This window comes from Gnatocerus cornutus, chromosome 8 (assembly GCF_029298725.1).
Source record: "Gnatocerus cornutus isolate USDA-ARS CGAHR chromosome 8, icGnaCorn1.1, whole genome shotgun sequence".
Classification (NCBI taxonomy): Eukaryota; Metazoa; Arthropoda; class Insecta; order Coleoptera; family Tenebrionidae; genus Gnatocerus; species Gnatocerus cornutus.
In genome coordinates, this window is record NC_142240.1 from 11,331,845 (window position 1) to 11,359,127 (window position 27,283).

General features: G+C 35.2%; 2 protein-coding genes and 1 long non-coding RNA gene across 3 annotated transcripts; 1 reads left to right on the forward strand and 2 right to left on the reverse strand.

Moving 5' to 3' along the window:
- Nucleotides 1–78: 78 nt before the first annotated feature.
- Tmem131 (Transmembrane protein 131) lies at nucleotides 79–6,108 on the reverse strand. Its single transcript, XM_088042617.1, has 15 exons — nucleotides 5,899–6,108; nucleotides 5,760–5,815; nucleotides 5,687–5,706; nucleotides 5,564–5,638; nucleotides 5,394–5,517; nucleotides 5,232–5,345; nucleotides 5,062–5,184; nucleotides 4,551–5,010; nucleotides 3,929–4,188; nucleotides 3,704–3,880; nucleotides 3,431–3,655; nucleotides 3,190–3,381; nucleotides 2,928–3,144; nucleotides 309–2,881; nucleotides 79–260 (listed from the first exon to the last, which is right to left on the reverse strand). Exons 1-15 carry the CDS (start codon nucleotides 5,990–5,992, stop codon nucleotides 165–167), a joined length of 4,806 nt encoding a protein of 1,601 aa, XP_087898743.1. The 5' UTR covers nucleotides 5,993–6,108; the 3' UTR covers nucleotides 79–164.
- A 29-nt stretch (nucleotides 6,109–6,137) lies between these two features.
- On the forward strand, nucleotides 6,138–7,047 carry mRpS10 (mitochondrial ribosomal protein S10). Its single transcript, XM_088042619.1, has 4 exons — nucleotides 6,138–6,399; nucleotides 6,447–6,655; nucleotides 6,702–6,903; nucleotides 6,952–7,047. Exons 1-4 carry the CDS (start codon nucleotides 6,187–6,189, stop codon nucleotides 6,991–6,993), a joined length of 666 nt encoding a protein of 221 aa, XP_087898745.1. The 5' UTR covers nucleotides 6,138–6,186; the 3' UTR covers nucleotides 6,994–7,047.
- A 19,087-nt stretch (nucleotides 7,048–26,134) lies between these two features.
- LOC148169821 (uncharacterized) lies at nucleotides 26,135–27,160 on the reverse strand. Its single transcript, XR_015770632.1, has 3 exons — nucleotides 27,092–27,160; nucleotides 26,438–26,619; nucleotides 26,135–26,383 (listed from the first exon to the last, which is right to left on the reverse strand). It is a non-coding gene; the product is annotated as an uncharacterized LOC148169821 (long non-coding RNA).
- Nucleotides 27,161–27,283: the final 123 nt, after the last annotated feature.

Genomic DNA, 27,283 nt, shown 5'->3' on the forward strand with positions numbered 1-27,283 from the left:
TTTCTGCAAAAACTTGTACTAGGGTTCCTACAACAGATGAGTATTATTAAATTACGCACAGTCTTACAACACAATGGAAATAACCACGGGATCAACGTGATTTAAGTGCAAATGGCCCAAACAAAACGACGAAATCAAAGAACCCTAGACTGTGAAACATCAAATCACTGTCCTTGATAATTCCATGGATTTGGCTGTTGCTGAGTCCAAATGTTATTTGTGCCGAAAGGGTTGTACACTTCTCTCTGCTGAGGCGGAACCTAAAAACACAAATTAGTGGTGCAAAAATCCTTTGACGCAATTTTTACCTCCTCATTCTTCCTTTGAGCAAACGTATCGAAACCAGGGGGCGTTCTGGTGGGAGTTTTAGGCAGCTCGGCGGGAGCCCAAGGCTGCCACACCGAGGACGACCCCCACAGATACCCCGACTGTTGCTGTGCTGTAGGCTGCTGAACGGTCAAATTATCATTCAACGAATAATACCTCTCCCAGAAATTTTGAACGCTCGGATTACCAACTGAATTTGAATTCCACGGATCTTGCATCACATTGTTTTCAGACCCTTCTAAAAGGTTCATCAAACTCTGATTCTGTCCCCACGTTTCGCCACTGTTCGCAACCAAATCATCAAAGAAGTTCGTGTTCCCAGTATCGGTGGGTAAATCGTACGAATTTGAAAAGTAGCTGTTGGACTGATCAGGCAACACCAAGCCATCACCGTCTTGCCATAAATCGATTGGTCTTGATCCAATCGGTCCTAGCTCCGTCGATGTTTGCTTGTAAGGTTCTACGTACATGGTCGGTTTGGTAGTTTGAGTCTGCGAAAGTGGACGTGTGTTGGTAATACTGACTGTGTTTTCGTTGCGAGCCACCACGTCGCTGAAAGTGGCGCGGTTCTCCCCCCAAACTGTTGAAGTGATGGGGGGACTCACCCGGACTGGAGGACTATCCCGTTTCTCGCAGTGCTTGAAACTGTTTTTCTCTGAAGATAATTTCTTAGTCAAATGAGGCTTCTCTTTCTTCTCTTTATTACCCTTGTGAGGCTTCTTCTCGTGGGTTTTATTCTCATTGACTTTCTCGTTTTCTTTGTTCTTCTGTGTGAGCTTATGCCCAGATCTTTTCCGCTCAATCTTTTGATGCACCACTGGTTTTACCTCAACGGGGAATTCCTCCTGCGGGATTTCGATTTTATTGCCAACTTTCTTTGAGCAAACTTTCGGGTTTCTTTGGTCCGTTTCTTTGTCGTTTTCGTCGTTATTGCTGCTACAATCAGTCGTAGTGGACGAAGTTTCTTCTTCGTAAACAGGTACAACAGTATTTTTGGTAACTTTCTTAAGCGGAACTGTCTTTTTTTCTTTCATTACATTCGGTTTCTTTTCCTCGCTCTTCACTTCGACAAACTTCTTCTTCGTTTGTATCTCAATTGTCTTTTTTTGTGCATCGTTATCACTCGTTTCGTTACTATTCTTCTTGTTTAGTTTCTTCTTGCTCTTTCCGGTCGTGGGAATCAACGCTGTGTATTTTTCGCCTTCCGGTTTCGCTTTCGCTTCAGTTGGAGTCTTTTCAGTTCGACACTCTTCTTGTTTCTTCTCTTCGATTTTGTTGGAGCGTAGTTCTGCTCTTGTCTGCTGACCCACCAGTCTGAGATCCAAGACAGGTTGGGCGGCCAAACTGTTGGGGGTCATCAGCGCGGTGAGAGTCTGTTTCTTTATTTTATCAGCATCCAAGAAGGCGAAAAACACAACGAAAAGAGCCAACACCAGCATCAACCAGGCAGTGACTGAACTTAAGTACAACTCCCAAGTCGGTCTAGCGATCAAACTTGAACAAAGACTTAGATAGTACGGCGGAATCGTGGTAAAAAGAGTATAGTTCACTGGGTAACTCAAACTTGTGTGTAAAATCAGCATCCTCACCACCTTTGCTAGGGTTAAATCCGGCGTAAACGCGATATCGATTTTTCTAGTTTCGTTCGGATGTAATACAAAGGGGGCACAATTGAGTATTTTAAAACCATAACCTTCACACGGTAGATCGTTGATAAAAAAGCTGTTGATGTAAATAGTGACATCACCGATATTCCGCGCAGTAAACGACCGCTTCACGCTTAAATTCGGCGCCGGGTTCTTATACTGCTTCTCTCGTTCGCAGTCTTTTAAATGTTTCTCCGTCAACTCGAAAGTTAACGGCTGCGAAGACCCAGGCTTGCGGTTTCCGAACTTAAACTGCGGGTGTGCCCCCTGAGCATTTAATCTCACAACCTCTAGAATCGTCAGGTTGTTCCTTAGAAAAATCAGCGCAGAATTCGGAGTGGTGTCTTCGCTTCTAAACCCCACGGTAAAAGTGAAGTTCTGACCTGGAGACAACAACAGCGGAAGTGATTCTGGGTGAATCTTCAAGTTTAAACCAGTGGAAAGATGCTCGTAGTGTCGCTTGAAGTCGTCGTGGAAAAAGAAGCCGTGGTCGGAGTCTTTTACCTCTGGTGAAATGTTTGGGATGAAATTCGACGGTAGTCCTTCGTGCATGAGTTGCAGATCTGGATAGTCTCTATCCATTACCAACTGCACGACTAGATTGTAACTCGATGGATTTCGAATCGTTATGTTTCTATAGGAAACGTTTCCTATTTGGGTAAGAGGGAACGTGAAAACCGATTTATTTTCAAGATTTTGCTCAACTAGGAGACTAGGCCAACTCATCTTGACTCTCGTCTTGAAGATGTGACCTCGCACTTCAGTAGTGTCGAGTCGTAAAGTCAGGTTTTGCCAACGTTTCGATCCGTTGGCGGTGAAGTTAAGGTACCTATTATAGAACACGTTGACTAGATTCAAATCGAAGTCGGAAACTGACTTCGAGAGACTCAAAGTTTTAAGCCATTGGGCTAAAATCACATCAGTTATTCCCCCTCAGTTTTATTCTTTTCTTACCTGTGGTGTCGTGCTGTAATCCAGTATAACACTCGTTTTTACAGCCCAGAGTAGGATCGAGGTAAAGGTGCCCGATAATTTTGGTTGCTCGGGCTAGGATGTGCCCCGAATGTTTACTACTCAAGCGAATATCAGGGGGTAAACTTATTATCTCTTCGATGACCATGGGGTCGTTGAAGGTGGAATGAACGCGTAAAGGGTGCGAACATATTTTACCCTGAAAAACCAGTTAGGGATGGTAATTCTTTTTACTTAAACTCACCGGAAAGCACTGGTCGAACACGAGGCGATCCGGTCCAATCTCCAACTTCCCCGGAGCCACCTTGAAGTGGACAGGTACTGACAGGTTCTCGTATTGAGTCTCAATTTGAACGTCCCCCCAAATCTGTCCCTCGGCACTGGAAGTTTGGGCAGTCAAGCCAATGACTGCATATTCTGTCGTTTTTAAAGAACTCTGCAAAAAATCATTTAATTTTCGGTGGGATTTTCCTTGAACCACATACGCATTTCGTTAAATTTTGGAAGGTCACCTCCAACAATGCCATATTGTGATCTCCTTTCCCACAACCCAGCATCTTGGCGCTTGTCATAGGAATCGAAGTTTTCACGTTTTTTATCGTTACTCCGACCGGATTGTTATTTACAACGAGAAAAAAGACTTCTTTCATCGAATCGAAGCTGATCAGCCCCAAATCCAACGAATAATCTTTGCTTTTGAACGGTAAATACTAAAAAAAATACATAGGAATTGAGGGCTTCCTGAGGGAACAGCGTACCGCTTGCAATTTCCCGTTGTAACTTAAAAGCGGCACTCGGACGTCGGAGATATTCGTGTGGATGGTAATGTGAGAATTGACCTTTAAATCGGATATATGCACCGCATTTTTCAACTTGATGCTAAATATTGTGGTTTCCTGTTGCGGCTTCAGGATAAGAGGCTTAAAACTTTCAATCTAAAACGAAAACAATCATTTCCGGTACCGGTAGATGGTCATACTGACTTTGAAATATTTTTGTGCATCAACGGCTAGCGTACAGTTAATCAACCTTAACGATGAGAGGAAATTGTTTTTAATTTTAAAACTTCTTGAAGACAAATTGTCTGATTTGTCGTTGATAAAATAGCGCGTTATGGAGGGGTCGTACAATATTCCACCTTCAAGCACTGTCAGATAGTAGGGGATTTCGGTCTTGCTTTTGCCGTTCTTGTACTTCACTGTTATCTTCCCTGAATAGTCTTGGATCTTGAAAGCGGTCTTCCCTGGAAAAGGAAATGTCCTTTATAAGTGTTATAACAACAAGAATAACAAGTGTTCTATTTTTTTCGGTTTAGTCACAATCAAGAAAATTTATTTCCATAAATGTTAATAGTTAAAAAACCGTTCTGGAGATATACCAATTTACATTATGCTAACAACAGTACATTTTTATGTTACCAAGATTGCGTAATAACACATAAAAATTTTTAGGAAATGGTGAATACTGGGAGTTTCCAATAAAACATCAATAAACTAAAAATAAATATTTGTTAGAGATTCCAATGTTTGCAATTGACCCAACTACAAGTAAACAACTCGAGCGCGCAATCATTTAAAAAATGTTAAAATAATTTAAGTTACTCACAATCCAAAGTCAGGGTGGCAACTTTGAGGCAGCCACTTTTCACTTCCTTGGCTCCAGGCATGACTTTCACATTTTCAAAAGCTACTTTTATAGCTTCAGAAGAAGAAACAACGCTGTGAATCCTGACAGCTTTCTTCATGGGATTGTACACACACAAATCCACCTGTTTAGAAAAATCTAAACTCCCACCAATACCAAAATCAACAGATCCTTGGGGATTAAACAAGCCCCCTTCTGCTGACACCTCCACTTCTAATGGCACCACAAGAATCTCTTCACTGCTATTGACTTTAATCCTAACATAAGCAGTGTGATTCTGTTCAGATTTTGCTTGAAACCTGACGCGAATCACAGCTTTGGTTTGAAGAGGTGGGATTTCCCACATGTCTTTAGGACCTTCTAGCTCTCCTGTGGGCAATTCTAGGTGGAAGTCGCCACCACTGCTGTATACTTCTACAATCTATAAAGAGGAGGCTTAGTGAGAATACTAAATTGTGTAGACTATGCTCACTTGTATAGGTTCAGTGTGAGGATTGTGCATGTATATTAGAGGTGAGAATGATGCATTGATGGGCAGTTTGATGCCTACAATGGGTCTTAGTCTGTAGGGGCTAAAAATGCTTGAACCTTTCACCTACAAGACAAGTTTCAGACTCTTTCAAGCTTGTAGAATAATCTTACATTATACTTAAAGTGGCCCTCAGTTGTGTGGATGAATAGGTTGCTTTCCACAAAACCTTCCTCTCTTCCTAAGAAGACTACATTGAAAGAAGTATTTCCCAGAGGAGGGATTTTCTGAAAGGTTATTTTACAATGTGGCAGAACTTGAATGTTTTAACTCACTTTATCCTCAAAAAAAGAGCTGTGAAAGTGTACAGTACTACCAGAAATAGAAGTCATGTCAATGCTCTTATTACTATCAACATTGAATAAAGTGACTTTTTCTAAGTGAGGGATACCTAAAGGCCTATAACAGAAAAGTTAATTTACAGAAATCTCAACAGTAAACTTGCCTGTATTTAAAATCAAGAAATGCAGGCTCAAACTTGATCTGTAGTTTCAAAGTAGCATCATTGATTCTAGCTGACCTAAAAGCACTCAAATTACGAAATTTCAAGTAGAAGAATAAGACCTACCTCAATCCAGATGTAATTTCCTGTGATAAGAAAAAAAGTTTAGAAATGTAAACCAAGTATTTAATTACCTTACCTCATGAATAACGTTGAGATCGTTGTCGAAATACCTCTGGTTGTTTGTGATGAATCCTAATATACAAATAATGTAATTCCTCAATCACAGGTAATGTCATTTAAGGACAAGATAAGTTCCAAATCTAAAAGGGACTTACCATGAGTGCCGTCATGGACAGTTAAGTGCGTTTGAATTACTGATTCCAATAATGTGAGTGCAAAAATATACCACGATATCGAATACCCAAACATTTTGACATTTGTAATATCGTTTATTTATAATATGTGCACCGTAAGATCGAGAAGTAATGTAATGTCTTATCTGTCATTAATCGACTTTAAAAAATAACTAAATTGTTACCAATCTTTATTGTTGTTACCAACATTATAATGTTTTAGTTCCACTGTGCCCGTGACCTACTTTCGAAATTCGGCGGTTCCACGTGATGACACGCGCGCATTTAAATCTACCAATTTTTTTAATGCAATTTCTCTCACATTACAAAGAAAAAATCAATCAAAACCTTTTATTTATTGTAATTTGCAAGATTTCCGAAAGTGCTCTGTCGGTCAAACAGGTCATCACACTTGTCACATGTCATTTCAATTTTTTGCGATTAACCCCAAAAACGTGCAATCATAATAAAACACAGACAATGGTTTGTATTTAATTTATTACCCTCAGTTTTTATACAACTCATTTTAGAATATTTCACGGGTGCTTCGCCGGGCGGTGGAGATAACCTCAAAATCCCCTCGATTCATGAGCACTCTTCCCCAGCCGGCTGAACAAGAACTCGATAAATTGTACAAAGTCGTGGAATTAGAGCTCAGGGGACACGACCCTGCGGTTTTGAGGAGTTTCGTGACGTTTGCAACAACTGCCGGTAACCACTTGGATGTAGAATCAAAAACGTATTAACCCCCTTGAAACATAACCCAGCTTATAGCTCCATTTTAGGTGGACGCAACGTAAACCGATCCATGACCGGAGAAGTGTCTTGAAATGCGTGCATATTTACAAAAAACATCAAGTTCAGTATGAAACTAGAACTTATTTTAGTTTTATCCAGTTCAAACATCTCACAGGGAGCACAGCTGATACTTTATTAGAATATGTTGAACGGAATCTACCGGAAGGAGTTGCGTTGAAAGCCACAAAAGTATTTTTCCTGTCTTTCAGTGCATGAATTTTATGTTTTTTTTTACAGGTTGAGGTACAATCGTTACCTGAGCATTTGAAAGCTCCTTAATGACGGAGGAATGTAGAGTAAGAAACTAGAATAGAATTAAATTTTTTATGACGATTTGTTGTTATTGATGATCCAAGTCCTTGCAGTGGCGAACAAAAAATCCACACAATTAGTTTCGCCACTTTCTCATTCCTTTCAATACAACAGCGTTCCATTTAATCAATCAGAATTTGGCTCTAGTCGTTTGCATTCAAGTGGAATGTTGTCAAAATTCAATAAATACGAATCCTGCATTGAAATTACGTAATTAAAGGTTGAAGGATTACGGTAGGCGCAGTTCCCGTTGTCGTTTAGTCTAACGGGTATTAGATGTCGCCACTAGGACTGACTTCATCTCCAAGAGTCACGAGTCATAAAAATCAATATCGTATTGATTTGGAGTTTTTAAATAAAATCAATCTTCAATTCAGTAGTTTATTTTGTTACCATTTCTATAAATAGTGTGCAGTGATTTAGGACACTCTTCATATTATTTATGACGATGGTTGCCAACTCACTCCTAGCTGCTACATTCCTAAGTTTAAAATAAACTGTTAAAAAATTCTGCGGGTCCGCTGTTTCAATGTCCCCAGAATTACATATTAAAATGATGCCTGGCCATCAGGGTAGGTCAAGTGTAATCCCGACCTAGCCGGAATTAAATAACGGATTAGCCTAAAAAGGAGATTTTTGGGCACCCTAAAGCGATGAAAATAACTTTGGCTTGTCGTTGGGGGGCTTGAGCCAACATACTGACATTAAAAACGCCTTGTGACATTAAATACCTAGTTAGAACGAAAGAAATGGGAAATTGGTATTGATTTCGAATTGACCTTATCTCTAACTGACCTTCTCAATAACTGCGCATATTAAATTTTTTGATTAAACTTTGTTGAATTGCCTATAAATCTCGAGGGAATTTAATGAAACTTACGACTTTGTGCGCAGTTTTAACTGTTTACAACCATGTAAGTGTAAAAATGCTACGTTGAGCAATCCGATTGTTGCAACAAGAAGTGACATCCAGTTTCGTAAAATCGTAAATATAATCCGTGAGGTAACGCTGAACCTTACCCAATGTAATTCAGTGACGAAAAAACCGTCACACTGTTTATTTCTCGAGATATTAACACTTTTAGCAAGTCTTTGGTAAAACCATTAATCGGTCTGAGTGCCAATTCCATCATAAAACGTGCTAATCACACAATGAGATTAGCAACAAAAAATCGATTAATTTCTTCAAGGAAGTCGGAGTTTTTGAAAAACTTCCGTCACAGATTAACACCGACACTAATCCTATGGCTTCAATTTGAATCCCGCGAATGTCAACAGAGAAAGTCGGAGAAAGAAAGAGAAATTAATGCAGAATCTCTTCACGTGATAAGGACCTTGGTGCATCGACTTTTTCGTTACGTCATCGCAGTGGAGTAACGGTAGGTCAAGGCTTCAGTGTCCAAAACAGAAAAACTCTTGTCAACTGGGTCAAAATCGAAACAGGTAGAAGCAATTTTTGGGTATACAAACAGCGACGTCGTTTTGTAATCGATTTGTTTAGTGTCGTGCAAAAATAAAGTAGGTTAAACATTATAAAATAATTCTACTCTAATGCAGCTTGTATTGATTTTCATTGATAAATATTTTAGTACCGGAGGCAGAGTGTAGATTTATTTATAGTCCAACTGATTTATACACATTTTGTTACAAAGCATGGTCGTTTCATTTAAATGAACGATTTTATTGTCGTTATAAACCAAGTCAGGAGTTGCATAACTAGGCGTGGTTGCAACTACAATTTGAAATATGCAAATTGGAGGTAGCTATTTTTACTGCCGTTTATTATCGTTATCTTTTACGATTGAACATTATATAATAAAGGAAGCCACGTTCAAACATTGAGTGATTTCTACGCCTGTTTATGTTTACATGTTGCTTGAAAATTGCTAATAACGAGGTAATTTGAACATCGAGAAGGGGAGGGTAAACAATATTTGAATGCTGTAACAGTGTTTGTTTATTTAAGGAGGCACAATATTTGTTTATAGCTCCTAATGGAAAGTTGCTTTCAAATATAATCAATTTTGTTGTTTACATTTTAGTGTAGTTTTCATATCCATAGCAGAAACTGCGAGCATTGCACTTGGGTGGACTTTTCATGAAATGCGATTATGCCAAGTGCCTCATTCTTGGGAGTCACCCCACGTTCGTTACAATCTGCTGGTCTTTTCTTCTTTTATATTTTTTTTCATACAGTTTGGGGAATTGACACCCGATGCATGGAATTAAATTTAATAGAAAGTGGGGGACACCGAGCGAGAAAGAGATTCTTGCATTCTTTCATTCTCACACACATCAAGAAACATGAATTTTCGGTGAGTCCAAGACCGATTAATGGACAAATAGATGAGCGCAACAAAGAAAACCATAATTGCCATTGGAGCGAGGAAGATAAAAATAATTTACCCCCATCAGCGCGAATGCATGCGTCGTGGCATTGTTTTATCATTTTTGGCAAGACGAGGTGTTAACATGATTGCTCCTTTAGTAATTCTTCGCTATTAGAGGGATTTGGTCCTTCGAATGCAAAATGCAACAATTTTATTTTTTTAGAGTAATGATAGGCATTGTATTTCTCAATGAATTTGAGTTACAATTTTCGAGAACTTTGTCGCTAGGATGCATTGAGGGGAGTAATGCCACCCACTGACACTACTCCTCTCCCACTTCTTATTAAAATTGTTCCCATTCATCGGGTATCAATTCCCCAAACTGTATGTATTCCGATCTCTTATCTTCTCCCGTCATCTCTATGCTTTTGTCTGCTGGTGCTTTGTGATATTTAGTTTTAATCTGCTTCTGCTACTATTTGCACATTCTTTTATCATCCCTTATTTGAATTCTTCCATTCTGTTAGAACCGCTGCTTTTGATCCTTTGTCATTTTCACTAGGCTCATTATCGTTTTCGGTATTTCCATTTCCTGCATTCCTTTACCACTATCGAATGCCTGCTTGGAATCTAGGCACAGGATTTGTAATGTAAATATAAATTTATAATAGAAGACACATTAATGCATAAAGTAGAAATATTTTCAAGGCTTAACACACAAAAATGCAGTAAGGCAAACGTTTATTTTTTTAAATAGTTTGAGATAGATTTATTATCTGTAAACAAATTGCTCGTACGTATGTTATCACAAAACAGTTTTTGTAAATAAACTATCGAAACACTTTAAAATTTAGAAACTCAACCCACTCGGTACTTTTAAATATGTGTCTTAAACTCACTCCTACAAATTTACCTGATATGAGAATATTTCTGCATTAAAGTCAGATCCTATTTTAAAGACGAATGCTATGGATCCGCATCTAATTTTAGGTGAAAATTAAACATACAATATAAATATTTGGTTAATCGAACTACAATTCGTTCCCTACAACTGGCGGAAGTTGTTTGCGTCCAAATTATCTTAAATCTCCACTACTAACTTCCTTGGGAGTATTATTTTACCTTCGTTTATTTCTCTATTTAAGTTATTTATGTTGTAACCTTATGATATGATAAACACTAATGTTCTACACGAGGACTATTTAAATATTCTTTCTTTAAGTGATTATTTATTACGAGTTTATTTATAAATCACTCACTGTGTAGTTTACAGATCTTTGATTTAATTATTTGATTACTTTCGAGTTATTTTTAGTGGGATGAATACTAGACCCCTTTAGAACACAATACGTTTTTAATTATTTTAGCCTGGTTTTCAAGGTCCCAGGCTAAAATAATTAAACACGTATTGTGTTCTAAAGAGGCCTTACTATGTAGTAGTATGAATGAGTCTGATTAGATGCTACGTCTGGTTAAATTTCCGCGAACTTTTGTCAAAATACTTTTATTGGTTTTGAGCATGACGCAAAATTAAATTTTAATGTGGCTATTTGAACTTTTGTTATTGAGAAGATAATAAAGCAATCAAAATTTTATTAGGGAGCAAATATCAAAAAGTTTGACGTAAGACTTGTTTTGTCTTCCAAATATAAACTTTCTATTATATTTTGGCGCAAATAACTCATCACGTTTACATGTCATAAATACATCGGGATGTTATTTACAAGTATGTAATGCAAAATGCGTCAAAGCTAAGTAAATGTTTTGGGTCATGTTCAAAGACACAGTCCCGTATATCATTTTCAGTAAATATTTTGTTAGTGACCCAAAATTTGCCAGGGAGAACTTTCGCGAGCATTAAAAGCTTCTATTATAGTCAAAAGTGAAACGCTCTTTTATGATAGTTTTTCGAGGTTTCACTTTCAATCAATGAAAGTAGTAGGTCAGGATTCCCCAGGTGGAACTTCAATTTACGATTTTTCATTTTGGGAAGACATTTCCCACTAGTTTTCGCTAGAGATTTCTTTTATTTTATTCCGGTTCCGTGGGAGTGACCAAAACTGTAAAAAGATTTGAGTAGCGAATTTAGCCATATTTTTGGAGTCAAAGAACACTGCTGTCTATCTTCAAATTTTGCTGATAATCTGATCGAGAATAACATACTTAAAAATCTTTATTAAAATCTATGATAATGATGATGATTTACCGAAACACTTCATAAAGGATACCACCATTTATGAATATTAATTCGCAACGAACAATAAACAAAAACTGAACTACTGATAAGAACGTTATTTAAATACGCACGTGCACGGATAAAAAAACAGAAAAAAAGAAACAACTGGGTCGTTAAACCGACACTAGGGAAAAACTTCTTGCCGGGGTTAAAACGAAAGATGAATCAAAGTCTGGAACTGATTTGATATTCTGTTTGATGGGCTTTGAGTCTCTCATTTCAAATTTACCACATGGCAGATAAAAAAATTACTCATCACCAGCAATTATAATTGTAATATTTTTTTAAACGCCGGATATGGACAATGCATATTTAATAACAATTACTTCTATATTTATTCTACATATTTTTATTACCAACGATATGACATGTCCGACTTCTGCGTTCTGCGCCTGTAACCTTGCAAAAGATACTTGCAGCTAATTTTAATTTGTTATGAATTTTAATTTGTTTGTTTTGAGAAATTAATGGATTAAGGGTCTACGAGCCTGCCCGAAAATTTCGTGTTTGAAAAGTATGCAACTTTAACAACACCTTTGATTGACAGCTGCCAAAAGGGATTACCGAGGATTTGGTAATGAGGGAATCATAAACTTTATGGAAACGGTCGCTTGACCTGCACATTTCCTAAGAAACCCAGCGGTTGGAACAATAAATTCGTGTTGGACGAAAGATGAGTTAAAATATCAGGATTTGAGTTTCTCTGCGTTTTGAGCTTGTGAAATTTCTGGTTCTAGTAGACAAAAATTTTACGGGCGTAATTTTTTTTCAATTAATGGAAAATGTATGTATAAAATCCCCAAATTTCCAGTTCCCATAGTACGTAATGGAAGAATGTTTTTTTTAATTGAAAAATGTAATTTTCGTAAATGTGATCCAAAATTTTTCCTCACTGGTCGCCGGGGAAATTTTAAAATTACTTATTATTTTAATATTTTTATTTGAGAAAAACGCATTTAATTTTTTTTAACCAAACCTTTTACCTGACACATGAGTTTTTGGACCTTTTAGACTCTGTTGTTTTCTGTGATTTAAAAGTTAACTCTTCATAATAATACATCTCACTAATCAATAAAAATACTTCCCTAATTAATATTTTTTAAGCCAGAACCACTCAGGAAAAGCAAAATTGGCGTTTAATGTTATTATGCAAAAAAACTATTTTTTAAAAAATCTGAATCCACTTGTGTCTTTAATTGTACGAATTTTACACAATGATCCTCGTCTCTAATCTTACCTGCTACCGGTGGATTTTATAGGTAACCAATAAGACAATTAGCTTTCAAATATGTCGAAGCTAACACCACAATTTTCATTTCAAGAAAAGACTGTAAAACCCAAAACCTATAAATAAATACCTTGAAAAAATATTTAAATTCTTTCAATTTTTGGATACTTGTGTTTTTGACTGGGCTCGACTTGTAAATCAATGTACTTTTTTAAATTTCTAGAGTTTTATCGATTAAAGTTCAATGTTGTTTTTTGATGTTTTGCTAGAAATACGGGTTTTTGTTGAAAAAAATGCATAGAAAATAGGAAAATGACTAAGAAAACTAGGCATAATAATCTGAGTTAGAATATATCATATATTTAACTACTTATTGTTTCAACATATAGTGTATTAACTTAAAAAAATGTATGTTTGAATAAAAAATAAGTACCTTCAACTTTTAACTTTTTTAAAAACAAGGGAAAGTCTGAAAAATATACTTGAAAAGGTAAAATCTCTAATTTTGAGTGTTTTTGAAAGGGAAATTCGCTTCGCTCATGGAGATTTTGTCCGAAATTTGTTTGAACGAAACCGTATTCATTTTTGTTCTGAAGTAGCCCAACAGAAAAAACAGGGTAAAAAGACGAATTTTAAGTATTTTTAAATGGTAACTTTTCTTGGCCGAAACCGTATTCACGTTTGATAAAACAGGATATACTTCTTAAAATTTTGACTTTTTTAAAAAAGAGTTGGAAAAACCGGACAAATTCTTTAAAAAATGTTAATTTTAAAATATACTTTAAAAACGGGAGTCTTTTCACGATTTTTCTGCTTTTCTGTTAACCCTTGAAAATCGGGGTGTTTTTCTTAAAAAGTAGCTGTGTTCTCAAGGGGCCATCTTAGTAGTTTAATTATACGAATTTTAAAAGCAATTAAAAATGTATTTCGGAAAACCTATAAATAAATATCTTGAAAAAATATTTAAATTCTTTCAATCTTTGGATACTTGTGTTTTTGACTGTGCTCGACTTGTAAATCAATGTACCTACTTTTTTAAATTTCTAGAGTTTTGTCGATTAAAGTTGGTCAGTTGCTTTTATCAAACTTGCACGTCAGCAGTTTTTGACAAAATTTGGTGTTTGGGAATAAATTGTGTTTTTGATAATTTTTATCAACACCAAGATTTGAGCCAACAATTTTATTAAAAAACGGTGATAAAAAATATTAGGAATAGTTCCGAAAGTAAAAATGTAAGTAGCGGTTTTAAGTCAGAATTATCGGATAAAGTTTTTGAAATAGAAAATGTTCCCAATAATACACATTTTATAATTGCGGAAAAAAGGTCTTCTAATTTCAAACTGGAAAATACGAAATGTAAAATTAATGCGTAAATAACAAAATTTTGTGTGAAAAACAGTGAATTATACCGAGTCCGACAACAGTAATAATCACCCTCAAAATCGTTTTTAGTTTCAAAAATAAATATTTGCAATTTTGCATTCGCTTTATCAAGCTTAACAATCTAAAGCAAAAATTTGCGATGCGTTAGAAGAGTAATTTTTAGCGATGTTTGAGTTTTTGCGTAAATACTCGCGAATTGTTTTTTTAACATAACTGTGACCAGCTTCATCTTAAGTTTAATGTAACTGAGCATAAATTGCTGTTTTAACAAGTTAGTTTTTAAAACTATGACGGACAGTGGCAAACTACATCAATTTTTTACAAGTCACTTCAATTTTGATTAACGTTGATTGTTGCACCTTTTGGACACTAAATAGAAATAGTTAATTATTTACATTGAAAAATAAGAACTTAGGGCCCGATTTTAAATCAGTGGCGTAAAATTGCGTTGTCGCAGTTGAAGATACCTTTGCTCCCTACCATCGCTAAAGAATTATTTACAATGTCAGGATTAATATGAAGGTTTACTGCCTTAATTACTTAAATATTTTTAACACATTTATATTAAAATATATATATATATATATTGAATGGTTCCAAAAACCCTCACAAATAGATAAAAATTACACTTTTAAGGCGTCGCGACGCCAAAACTATCGGTGATAAAGAACAAGTTTTTGCGTCATCTTCTAGAGCTTCTTCGATTATCCATTAGAGTATGTAAATTTTTAAAATTTTATCTCTAAGACAATTTTGGGGGTGACCACAAATGTTGCCGGACCCTGTATCAGAGATAATAAAATATTATTTCTCAATACACTAGCTACAAGTACCTTCGATATTTGTTGCCGAGAGCGACCAGTTGGGTCTTTACCTGCTTTTACCCGATAGCAGTTTATTACAATTGGGCGGAACGTCAGTGACCCCCTAGTGAGCGGTCGTAAATCATGAGATTTGCATAAGATAATTTGCGTTAGTTGTACTGTTGGTTGCCTATTTTTGATTTGTTTTTTTATTAATAACTTCAAAATTATAGCATAATGACAAAAACAAAAATGTCACCTCCATAGAGGTTTTAATTCTCCACATGTTGGTATTTTTTTTAACTTCGTAGGTTGCTTCATATTCCTTAAAAACGAAAAATGGGAATTTCAGTTTTTAATTAATTAAAGTCAAATTTTTCACTTTTTCAAAATTCGAAGATGTCACCTCCATAGCTCTACCTGAGACGCATACATACAGAGGTCGAGCGATTTTTCAAAGTCCAAAATGCGCTTCAAAAACGAAAAATCGTAAGCCATATACGGGTATATGCGTAGCGTAGACCCTTAAAGATGATCCAGCGTTTCTTATGTCAAGAATTCCTTTTTTGTTCAATTTTCAATGAAATCCCGCCACAACTGGAATTACATTCATTCATGAGAGCTTCTGATTCAAACTCCAACTTTCTTTTTCGAAAAGAGCAACGATGACGTCAAAACAATCAATGGTTCCACACTTTGACGTCCTCTCCATTGTAAATGCGCATCACGCATGTGGAGCGTCACATTGTTAAAATGCCAGCGATCTATTAATAAACAAAATTTTGCGAAGAAGCCAGAATTGGTATACACAATTCAAGGCTAATAAACTGAAAATTAAAACAAATAAGAAGAATGGGTTGTTAATTTTTTGCGCGAAATTACCAGTGTTGATTCCTAATGTCCTTGTGTTGTTTTCAAGGTTGTGAACCCTGTTGTAATGCGAAACGCGAGTTTCATGTTGTGTGTCACTTTAGGGAGCATAATTAATTATAGATCGATGGTGTGGTGAACCCCAAGTAAAAATAATCAGTTAATTTGATACTTTATTTTTAAACGCAACATCCCCTGGCTGTCATCGTCGAAATAACTGCATAAATCTGGATCCAATGATGGTGATGGGTATTAATTTGCCAATCTTTATTGACACGCTATAAACAGACATGACAATAAAATCGCGCGACACCGACGCTCCAGAACATTCACTTTATATTTTGTTTGATTTATAGAATAATGAAGTTGTTTGGAAAATTTATGACAACCAATTAGCGGTTTTTGGTGGTGGAGCAAATACGCAATTATCGACAGCCTCACCCTTTCTTAATTAGAGCTATAAGTCGCTATAATTTATTAAGTACACAAAAACGTACGTATACTCCAATCAAGGTATAAAAATAGAACTGTTTCTTTACATGGCAATTATTGATTCGCATTTCGTATCAAACGAAACGGTTTTGAAGACTCCGGTTTACTCCTAATTACTCGTAGGTGTGCTGTGAAGCAAGTAAAGAAACTGGTAAAACGGTTCTGGAATTAATTAATTAGTTACATTTTTTTACTAACAATAATTTGTTTTCAAAACTATTTAAAACGACAACAAGTTTGTAAATAAACCTTTGATACCACATTATCAGAGAACCCACACACTTTTATCAGCTCCCCTGTCGACTGTTCATCATTTTCCCTCTTTGTTTGGTGTAATATCGTCATCAGTTAATCTGGTCTATCTAAATCTGACATCTCCGGTTGCAATTTTTTTCAATGTGGATGACCAGAAATTAATTTTGCGCGTCAATAATCCAGTGAAGTAAGTATTTAACGTTTTGTCAAAAGTAGGCTGATAACCATAATTTATTACATGCGAAGGCTTTTAAATCTTTACACAAATTTGCATTGACAGTAAATTATATAAAAGAAGTCAAAGTGTTTCTAGTTGCAAATTTTTCTAAAATTTCGGTGCCAATAATGGTGGCAAGATTTTATCGGGAGAAACGACTTTAAACATTTTAGTTTTGGAAATGTAGGTATATAAAATCCTGTGTTTTTGCATAAATGCAAATAAGAACAAGAAGAACACACACGTAATGAAATTGAAGCTCTAGAAATGTTATACGAAAAATTAATCCGGCGCATCCACCCTTTTTGTAAAAAAAAAATACTCTCTGGATGTATTCGTAAATTTTCGTTGTTCTGCTGTGTTTAGATAATCTAACATCATCAAAACAGGCTAATTTTTTTGGCCAAATAAACATTTTAATTTTTTGGGGCGACGCCGTCGCAGCGCATCCACCATTATAGATGTAAACTTAGGTTTCAAGGATATCTAGCAAACGTTTTAAATATCAACTTTCCCAAAATTGACCTCCTTTGTACTAACAATGCTTAAATTCCTCTCAAAAGTAATCTTATACAAAAGTAATCAATTTTTTGTACTTACTCAAACAATGATTATTTTTATAAATCACTGTCGTACTGTCATATTACGAAAATTAGAAGACCTTAATAAACAAAGTAGCAAACAACGAGAAACTTGGGAACAAACTTTATCCGTGGGCGGATTAGTTGGATAAATTCGTTATCCCCAATACAATTAAGATTAAGTAATTAACCATCAGAGTTATAAAAGTGGGATTTGCTTGGTTTTTCCCTTTTGCAATACAAAATTTACTTAAATATTACGCCGTTAACGTATTTTAATGTATGCTTTTATGGTGATAATGATAAAGTACGATAAGCAGAACAGTAAAAACATTATACCATTGGCATTGATAAGAGTAGTTCGATAAGAGCAAAAAGTTGAAAATGTGGCACCAGTTCCTTGTAATTATAGTCACTATTACACATCAAATTAGATATTTTGATATTCAGTGTCATCTTTTTACAAGTCCTAGGTTGTGATAATTTTAGAAATCGTCACTCTGCCAACATTACATGCACATCATTTTATTTAACTAGCTATATAAAAAATGCGCAAACACGCAAATTGCTATTTAGATAAGCAGACAATGTTCCAAAATTGTATCTAAAAATAAAACTAATGCGAATAGAAATAACAGCTATCGAAACCAGATTTCCAGAGGTGGTAAAAATTACTCTGCTACTTCGCACTACATTTTTATTATTTCCTGTAAAAGCACAAGCATGTATGATCGTTACCCAACAAATAAACTTGATTTACAATCAACTGCCTCTTAAATTTTAAAAGCTCCATCAAAGCTCCGGAGTAATTTTCCTTAATCGTCAGAAATATTCCTCATTGATTTCTTCCGACGCTATTCCGTGCCGTCAGTGGAAAATTATTGATGGTAGTGATTACAAATTTAAACCCTTTAACGCACTACCCGAATTTAATTATACTGGTTAACAAAACCCCATAGTATCGACTAATTAATAGAATCGAACGCGTGTTAAATGTATTTGTATCGAATTTACGTAACCGATAAGAGATAACTTCAGGGAGCCCCTTTTTTTCGTATTTTCGTCCTTGTGGCGGAGCGTCCTCCTCGTGAATTTATAATGTTGGCGGAGTTCGGAAGCATGTGAGCATCTGGCGCCGGGAGTCCCACTGTTAACAATTTTAGATCACAAAAACATTTTTTATGTTGCCTAGGGACGTCATTGGTCGCCACAGATTAGTACTATTTCTGATCTTATCTGACCAATATGATTCCAGATATTCCTTTACTGACCCAGATTTTTTATAACGACCACAACCAAGGTGAAGGAGCGTCATTGGTGATCGGAATTTTCTCGTTAGTACAGGAAACGCCAGTCTTTTTATCGAACAATTTATAATTTCACAGGATGCCAACTGTCATGCCTACGGTTTAAACAAAGCAGGTGTTCGAGCACAGGAAATACAATTAAATATTTGTCTTTTGTTATGGAGAGTTTCAACAGTTTGCAATAAATTAACGGGGCCATATTGAGTGAGTTACAGCCACATACTAATCGATGTCAATTAGTTAAATACGGTGTAACCCAAAAATGTAGGCAATGACGCAGAAACACGAAATGTAATACTTATAAAAACACAGATAGGACGTTCATCAAAAATTAATTTGTTTGTTTATGACTGGTTTATCTTTATTTGTTGATGGCAGAAATTTATCTGGTCGTGTTGGGAAATCAAGGTAGATAAGATATTACACAATATTACCTTCTTGACTAGATTTTTACTAATTTGATAGAAAACAGGTGTATCTACGATATTATAGGATGGTACGGCGGAGTGATTAGTACAAAATGGAAAATGTTTTGTGTAAATAAACAGAACTTTAAAATAGCGCACGTGGTGTAAATTTAAGGTACAAAAAAGTAATTTAAATCTGATAATGGACCCATACACGACCTGTTTATCGTGTTTAAAATGTTAGCTCTTTCAATATTAAATTTGCACATTCGTGAAATTGTGACTAATAAAATTTAATTTGTATGCCATTGACAAAATTAATTTAGAAGCTACAATTTTTTCAGTGGATGGAATTTTACTATTTTGATAAAAATCAATGTATTTTGTATTGATTGATTCATTGTCACTTCATAGAACTTTATGTTTTGACTTTTGGATTCATTGATTCATTTGTTCGTAGATTAGGGGAATAAATGTCTAATCTGAATGGGATTAAACAGTAACTGATTTGAAATGACGTCATTATTGACTAAGGATACGTGAAAACATGATAATCATTTTTAATACTTTAGGAATTATTATCAAAATTCTACTGAGTCATTTTTATCCTTTATCCTTTATCCTTTATCTCCGTATTACGAATATTTTGTATTTTTCCGTTCAATAAAACCAAACATTCCAAAAAATGTCATAAAGTTTTTAACTGTTGTGTGCGTTTTTACCTATTTAAGAAAAATCCAAATATGTATTCACTCTGGAAAGCCAGTGAAGGCCATATCTATCCAAAAATCTGCTTCAGGATTCAAAGATGACTCTCAAAATGCAGAAATACGACCAATGAAATTCACGACAGTAAGTTTCATAGTCATCGCTTAAAGCCGGCTTTACAAAGGTCCTTTAAAGTATTGTTACAACAATCTGTTTCTTTGCCAAAATCTCAGTTTAGATTTTAAAGGAACTTTCAAATGATTATTTGACACGATCACATTTTTTCTCAAATTTTTGTTTTAAAATTTTTTTCAAATATTTTTACAAAAATATTTTCTCTCATTTTGCTGTTTGCCACGAGGATATTTGTTTGAAAATAAACTCTCAAATTTTTATGAATAAAAATGTGATCATGTCAAACAGCCTTTAATTACAAATTTTCTAGATATCAAAGATTAAAGTAAATTTTAGTATAGCAACAGCAGCGTGACAAATGATTTTAAGTTTGACATTTTCAATCATTGGCGCCAAAATTAGAGATAACATCTTACTCATTCACTATTAAAAAAAACAGAAATTACTTTTTATTTTATATTCAACTTATCACATTTTATTAGATCTTTTATATTTTTTAATTTCTCTCATTTTGTTTTTTCTGGTTGTTTTCTTCAATTCTGTTTCGAAAATAACAGAGAGAGCGCATCCACCATTTTGCAACAAGTTTAAACGTCCCTATTTTTATGAAAATCTAGACGAAATCAATTTGTTGCAATTTTATTCTTGTTAAGATATGAAACTCGTTTTTTAATCACACAGTTCCAAAAAAAATCGAGTTCTCTTTCGATTGATACAGAAACGGAGGGAATTAATCTTATTTCTATAATTTCAAGTCAGTTTCTAGTTAAAACCGTCTTATCGATTTGCTGTAAGTAGATAAAACTTGAAAAGTTGCTCTATCATGTCAGTATTTTTCCATAGAACGACGCCTGATGTCTTTAATTTTTTCGCTCGGTTATCCGTGCATTGTGATAGTGATAATGACAACGTAAAAATGATGTGGAAACGGTTTTTCCTTACCTAATTTCTAAAGTAACCAAACATTGACCTACTGTACTTTATCCTGTTTGCGTTTGTAAATATCGTTTTCAGATTCATCATTAATTAAAACAATGTTTACACTTCCAATGAAATTAATTAAACCACGTCTTTGTTCCCATTTCCAGCCTGAACTTAAATTCTCAATTACTCCGTCATGTTCAAGTTAAAACAACGCAGTCATTACTCATTACATTTTTTTTTTAATTACATGAAAAGAATTGTCGGTTCGGACTAGAATCCCCGGAAAACGCCGCTTTTTCGCGCTCCACAAACGACGTAAATTTATCGATCTTCTCCTTCTGCAACGTAGAAGATTTTCATACGCATCCATGCCGAATCGCACGTAGGCACGCCTAGCGTAAAAGGATAGAGTATTTGCCCAGAACTTGCACCTTGTGACGTCACGAAAATGAACCTGGAAATTCCTTGCCCTTGGGATATAAAAGGACGAAGCGGTGACCCAATTCGAATTTATATGATGAATTGCGTTGCAGATACGGCATGTCGCACACAATCATTTTTACAATAAAAGGAATTTACATAACAACATAATGGAATTGCATTTAGTCGTTCGGTTATTTTTGTAACGTGTAGAAGGTCATGGTATTGAATGTATTTTTTATTTTTCTAGTGTTCTGTGATGCTGTATTGTGTTAAAAATTCTTCACATTCTTGGGTTGGTGTTTCTGTTGGGTTATTAGAATTGTAGATTATGTCGGATAAAGATGCAAAAACTTGTACTTCATAAAATATGAAAATTGGTTTTTTTATCATTACCACGCACATTCCGATAAAATGAGGAGACCAAGTTTGAATCACCGTCATAACTGACCTAGTCAGATTTAAAGTTTCTGGGCACCTGTGATTGAAACACATTCCGCCATGTTCGAGTTAACACAACACAGTCATTACTCATTACATTTTTTTTTAATTACGTGGAAAGAATTGTCGGTTCGGACTAGAATCCCCGGAAAACGCCGCTTTTTCGCGCTCCACAAACGACGAAAATTTATCCTCTCATGCAGCCTAAAAGTTGAGACAATTTGTTTATTATCCTCAGATATCGAGGTCAAAAAAATCTGTCCATAGTCACCACTTACCAGTTTAAACTAACCCAGCATCTATTATTAAACTTACGGTTTAAAGGTGTTTTGATAACTGTCTAAGTTCAAGGAGTCTTGTCATAAAATTGGTAAACAAAGTTGTAAACTAGAAAGAATGTCTGGGAAAGACGTTAAAGGCACACCTGAATTGTAAGTAATCAAAAAGCTATTAAAACTAACGAAACTTTGAAACAAAATAATTTTGCTCGTTGGATGCGGAAATTAATTGAAAGTTTTTTATTAATTCTCTCCCTCAATTTAAAAGCTTGCGTGCTCTGACGTTCTTCGCAATGATACCTCATTATCTTATTATGATAGACAATGTCAAGGTTACAACAAGGCGAACTGCTGCATTTATGGAAAATTAACTGGAAAAACAGGAAAATTGGAAAAAAAGGGTCTGAGTTAGAAATACATTACAGACCTGAGTGTTATTTTTAAGCATAGCAATTACAAAATAGAGTAAATATTGGGACAGTGCAAACATTTTTTGACTTGCCAAACCATAAAACAGGAACTTTTCAACTTAAAAAAATCTTTTAATGTTTCAATGCCAGAAGAAGGGCTTACATTCGATACAAACTTCTCAAGTGAAGGAAAATTTGTAGAGGCTTTACAAGTTTAAATTCAGCTTTAAGAAGATTATTTCGAAACTGAGGGCTCGTAATTTATTTTTATAATACAGGAAGTTCAAGTTGTAGAGATTCTACGGAATGACTACCATTAAAGTCTCGTAATTACCTGAACTATTAAATTCAAATCGTAAAAATGACTCCTAATCTTGCTAATGTTTCCAGTTTCAGGAGAACATGAGAAGAGAAGATTAATAAAGCTTCTCATTACTATTGTTGCTAAACAAGTACCTTATCAATTTTTATTTACTCCATTGTACATACACTAAATTCACAGTTTAGTGAAGGGAAGGCGACATTAAGGAATGAAATATCAATACAGATAATGAAACAGCGGCGAATGTTTACAGACAATATTTGTCAGCAATAACGAGGATTATATCGATTTGTAATTCCTGCCTTTTCAGGTCTGAAGTGAGTAAGCTGCCTAATTTTTTGTAAGGTTGCACCCAATTCTTTTCGACACATCAGGAAATATCACCGTGAACTTTCCATAGTTTGTCCTTCATTTTTTTAGACTCGGTGAATTGCAATAATGGAACTTAATTAGGCAATGGTGGGAAATCCGAGTCACTTTTAAAATTCACACTTTACTTTCTTATAAATACCAGATGATTCAGCTGAGATGACGGAGCCTGACCGACTTTGGAGTCAACACTAATTAAGTTGTACCTGCATGTGAAATGGCTTAAAATTTTATTACTCACTATATCTTATCGCTCGGATCATAACAAACATTTGCGTCTTCCAGAAAAATATGACCACCCGCATTATTTTTCGTTCCTCGCTAAACCAACATTGAAAATCTAGGTTATCGATTTATTGAAATTCGATGTCCTTTTCATTTTTAGCACCGAAAATTATGTCCAACAGATGTTCAAATAAAGCGAAAAGGCTTGACAAAATAACAGACGGTAAACAAGAGTGTCGGCCAACGTGTCGTATATTCATTCTGGCACTTCTTCAATTATTATGTTTGGCAATTGGCGCCCTGAAGACGTCTAAAAATGACCATGGTGTGCTTGCATAACAAACTGTTTAGCGACACTAATAAATAAAATAAAGGTGGAACTTATGAATACAAACCAAACGAAGAAGGGGATGAATAAAGGATAATTCCGGTTCATGACCTTTATTGTGAGTAGTTGCGTGTAGCTTAAAAAAGGGAAATTTGTGTAGTTGATGTAATTCCGAAACAATTGAAATTTTGTATTGTGGTGTATACAATATACAATATATTCTCTCAATAACAATTCGTATTGTAATATCAGTTAACATACGCACAGAATATTATTAATAATCCTAAACTAGATGCTAATATCGTCACTGGATAAATTGATTGGAATCAGAACATAAAAGCAGATAGGCGCTGCGCACATGAATAGAAACTTTATTGTCCAACATTGCCATGTAGGCTGAACCTTGGAATTTTTACGCATTGTATTACCAAGTCTTTATTGACGTAGATAGTAAAAATGAATGATAAATAACCGTATTGTCTTACGATGCATTCACGTGATTTTTCCTCGCTGAAAATTATCTCCCCGAACCAAACACCGCTTAGTCAACGCAAACGTAATCAGCGGTAATCACGCGTACGTATTACCTGGCAACATCTGCTCGAACTTATTAGTTTCGTGAAAAATTCCATTCATTGCTTATTCGCGAAATAGATACATCAACCTTGCCAGTAGTTTTCCATGGAAGTTTAATCAAATTTTAAGACCATTTTATGTATTACTATAAAAAAGAACCATAAAATATGTAAGGTATAGGTGGGTTTAACGCGCGAAATGGACAGCCTACGCATGTATACGTGCAAATATTCAAGCAAAATTCCTAATATGCATAGGATGGTGGTTTTAGATGTGGATTATCCAAGGTCAAGAATTTTTTTTTGTTGGTTGTACCAGGATATAACATTGGAGAGTAAAAGTAATTCGTGCTGTTTGTTTTATGCACCGAATATTGTTTTTAGTGGCGGCACTTAAATTTTACGCCACGTTATAACGAGAAATTTTACGCATTCACCATTTTTTTAGTTCAGCTGCAATCAAATTAACTCAAATAAACATTGTCTCTATAAAAGAGCTCGAGATGTTTATGTACGGATTTTTATAAAGTGATTGAAGTGCTGTCAAAATAATCAGAAAACAATAATTAAATCGACAGTTTTTTCAACTCAAAAAATGAGGCGGATAATTTGATCAAGTGTTCAAAACACTTTTACGAGCCGAATTTGCATCTTTGCCCCGCAGTCAAGGAATTTTTTAGTAAATAACCAATAAATAAAGAGTTTGGTGGCTTCACACGTTTTTACTTGTTGGTAGCACTCTCAGAATGACAGCTTTACATACCAATCAGTCTGTCAAGGCAACAGACACAGCTGCTAACATATCTCAGATTCCTGATCAAATTTTTTCTTATCAAATGTAACTAAATTATCCATATTATTCTCATCCTCATTTGCGTACTTTTTAAGCAAAACAAAAACACGAATGGAAATTTCATTAGCTCGCCGATAGAATACAAAATCTGAAATTTGACTTTCTTATAGATTAGTCACTTGTAAACAACAAAGTGAAAATAAATTTTTCATATCGGTGCTGTTTCAAATGGCATTTTTGATTGTTGACAAATGTCTCAAAAATTAAATAATCAGTTGTTGTTAAATGTATTTAAATGAGGAAATTATGCGAGTAAATTGAATTTATTTGACAGGTAACGATATCTCTTAAACTTGTGGGCCTTCATAGAGAGGAAAACTTTTGTTCTGTCTTGTAAGCAATAATTAGTAAGCAAGTCCAAAATAATAGTCCCAAAATTTCATTGCCAAAATTACATCTTCACCGATACCTAAATTTCTAAAAATTGTCTCTTTTGCTCTATAAATTTGGAATTTGGTGCAGTTAATAAGCAAATGAAAGACCGTAAACTCCAAAAGTTTATTACTATCACGTTAAAACTACCAGTTTTGCAGATTTAAGTCGAAAATTGTCAAAATTTTTTGTTTTTCCCAAAAAAGAGAATTTGTTCCTCGTCTCCTATAATTACGTAATTTGGCGATCACGTGAGCATGTCGAGTTATTGTCCAGTCATGCAACAATAAATTTGATTAAAAATAATCGAATAATAATAAGTATTACGATAATTGGTGGAATTAAAAAATGATATTCCGCTAATAACAACAATGGAATTTTTGTTAAGCTGCTAAGTTCATGTTTGAACTATTTTACGGAAAATTAAGGAAATATTCTGGGTAATTTACATGACAAAAAAGCAAACAAGTCCCCTGGAGAAGAAACACATTGTTGGACTAAAAAACTGTCGGCGCCACCAGGATGAATTTATGTAAAATTATTTTGAAACCGACTAAAAATAGTACCGTGATGTTTTGAATACCTCAAAACCCGTTGAAATGCAGCTCAAAACACCAAAAGCTTACCTTCCTCGTGTTATTTTTACCTGACGTGGGATGTTACGTGCAATTCCATTAATATTATTTTGCTGAGATAGAGTTTCATGTTAACGTCCCCGATGGACATTTTGCAATTGCAAAATATTTAACATTACCGTGGCCATAATAATCCCCATAACTATTACGGTAATAAAGATTACGGAAAAACGTCTTATCTCCCGTAAAACGATGAAACTGGTTGACGAACTCAGAAATGCCTCACTTTGAATTGAAGAAACCTGAGACTCGACTGGAAAGAAAACAGCATTCCTTTGATACTTTTTCGGTGTGCTATGAATATGACCTTTATTGTGTTGAATCATCAGGTGCTCGCATCCGGAAGTGTTCGATACGGAAAATGCAGCCAAAACACATCACCATTAGCTAGGTCAGAAAGGCCGTTGAAGGTTGTCTGCCTAACTCCCACCGAGTAGACATGAAGGCGTGTCTTATCGATTTTCCTGCGTCTTTCTCTTGCTCCCCTTCCTGTAAAACATCGTAGATCGTAGAAAGAAAGTTTATAAGATCTAAAATCCCTATAGCACGATATCTATAAACATTGCTTTTTATAGCTCGTTTGCTAAATATTTTCATTATAAATTATGTTGTTTGGTCGATGTCATAAAAGGGTGTAGAGTTTGATCAACTAGGGAAATTTCCCCGTTCAGCTAAATCAAAAACAATGCAAACAAAGCGAAATTAACCAGAGAAAGGATTGTAGAGACGCGCCTACCAGCGAGTACTTGCTCGCAGTGGAAATTTCCACTAGCGACACTGCAACAGTCGCAGGCATTTTCGTGGGAAAAAGGTCGTTAAACTTTCACTCTTCTGATTTCGGGCGTAATCTGGATAACCCTGTCCCACGACCTTGGCCAGTGTTTTAAAAAAGCAATATAGAGATCAAGAACATTGGTTTATTCAACCGATGACGTAGCCGCATAAGAGAAATTAAACTCACCGGTGTTTATGTAATGTTTTGGGTCAACGTTCTAGAAGATGATTGTTAGCTTATTAGAGCCCTTCGGTGTGTCGCCTTATTAGAATAAAATGCGACTTTGAAGTTACTGCTGGCTATTTATAGAAGCGGTTAGTCAACGTGATGTATGTGAGCCACGGTTTTATTGAGTTGAGCCAGTACTTTTCCATTCGA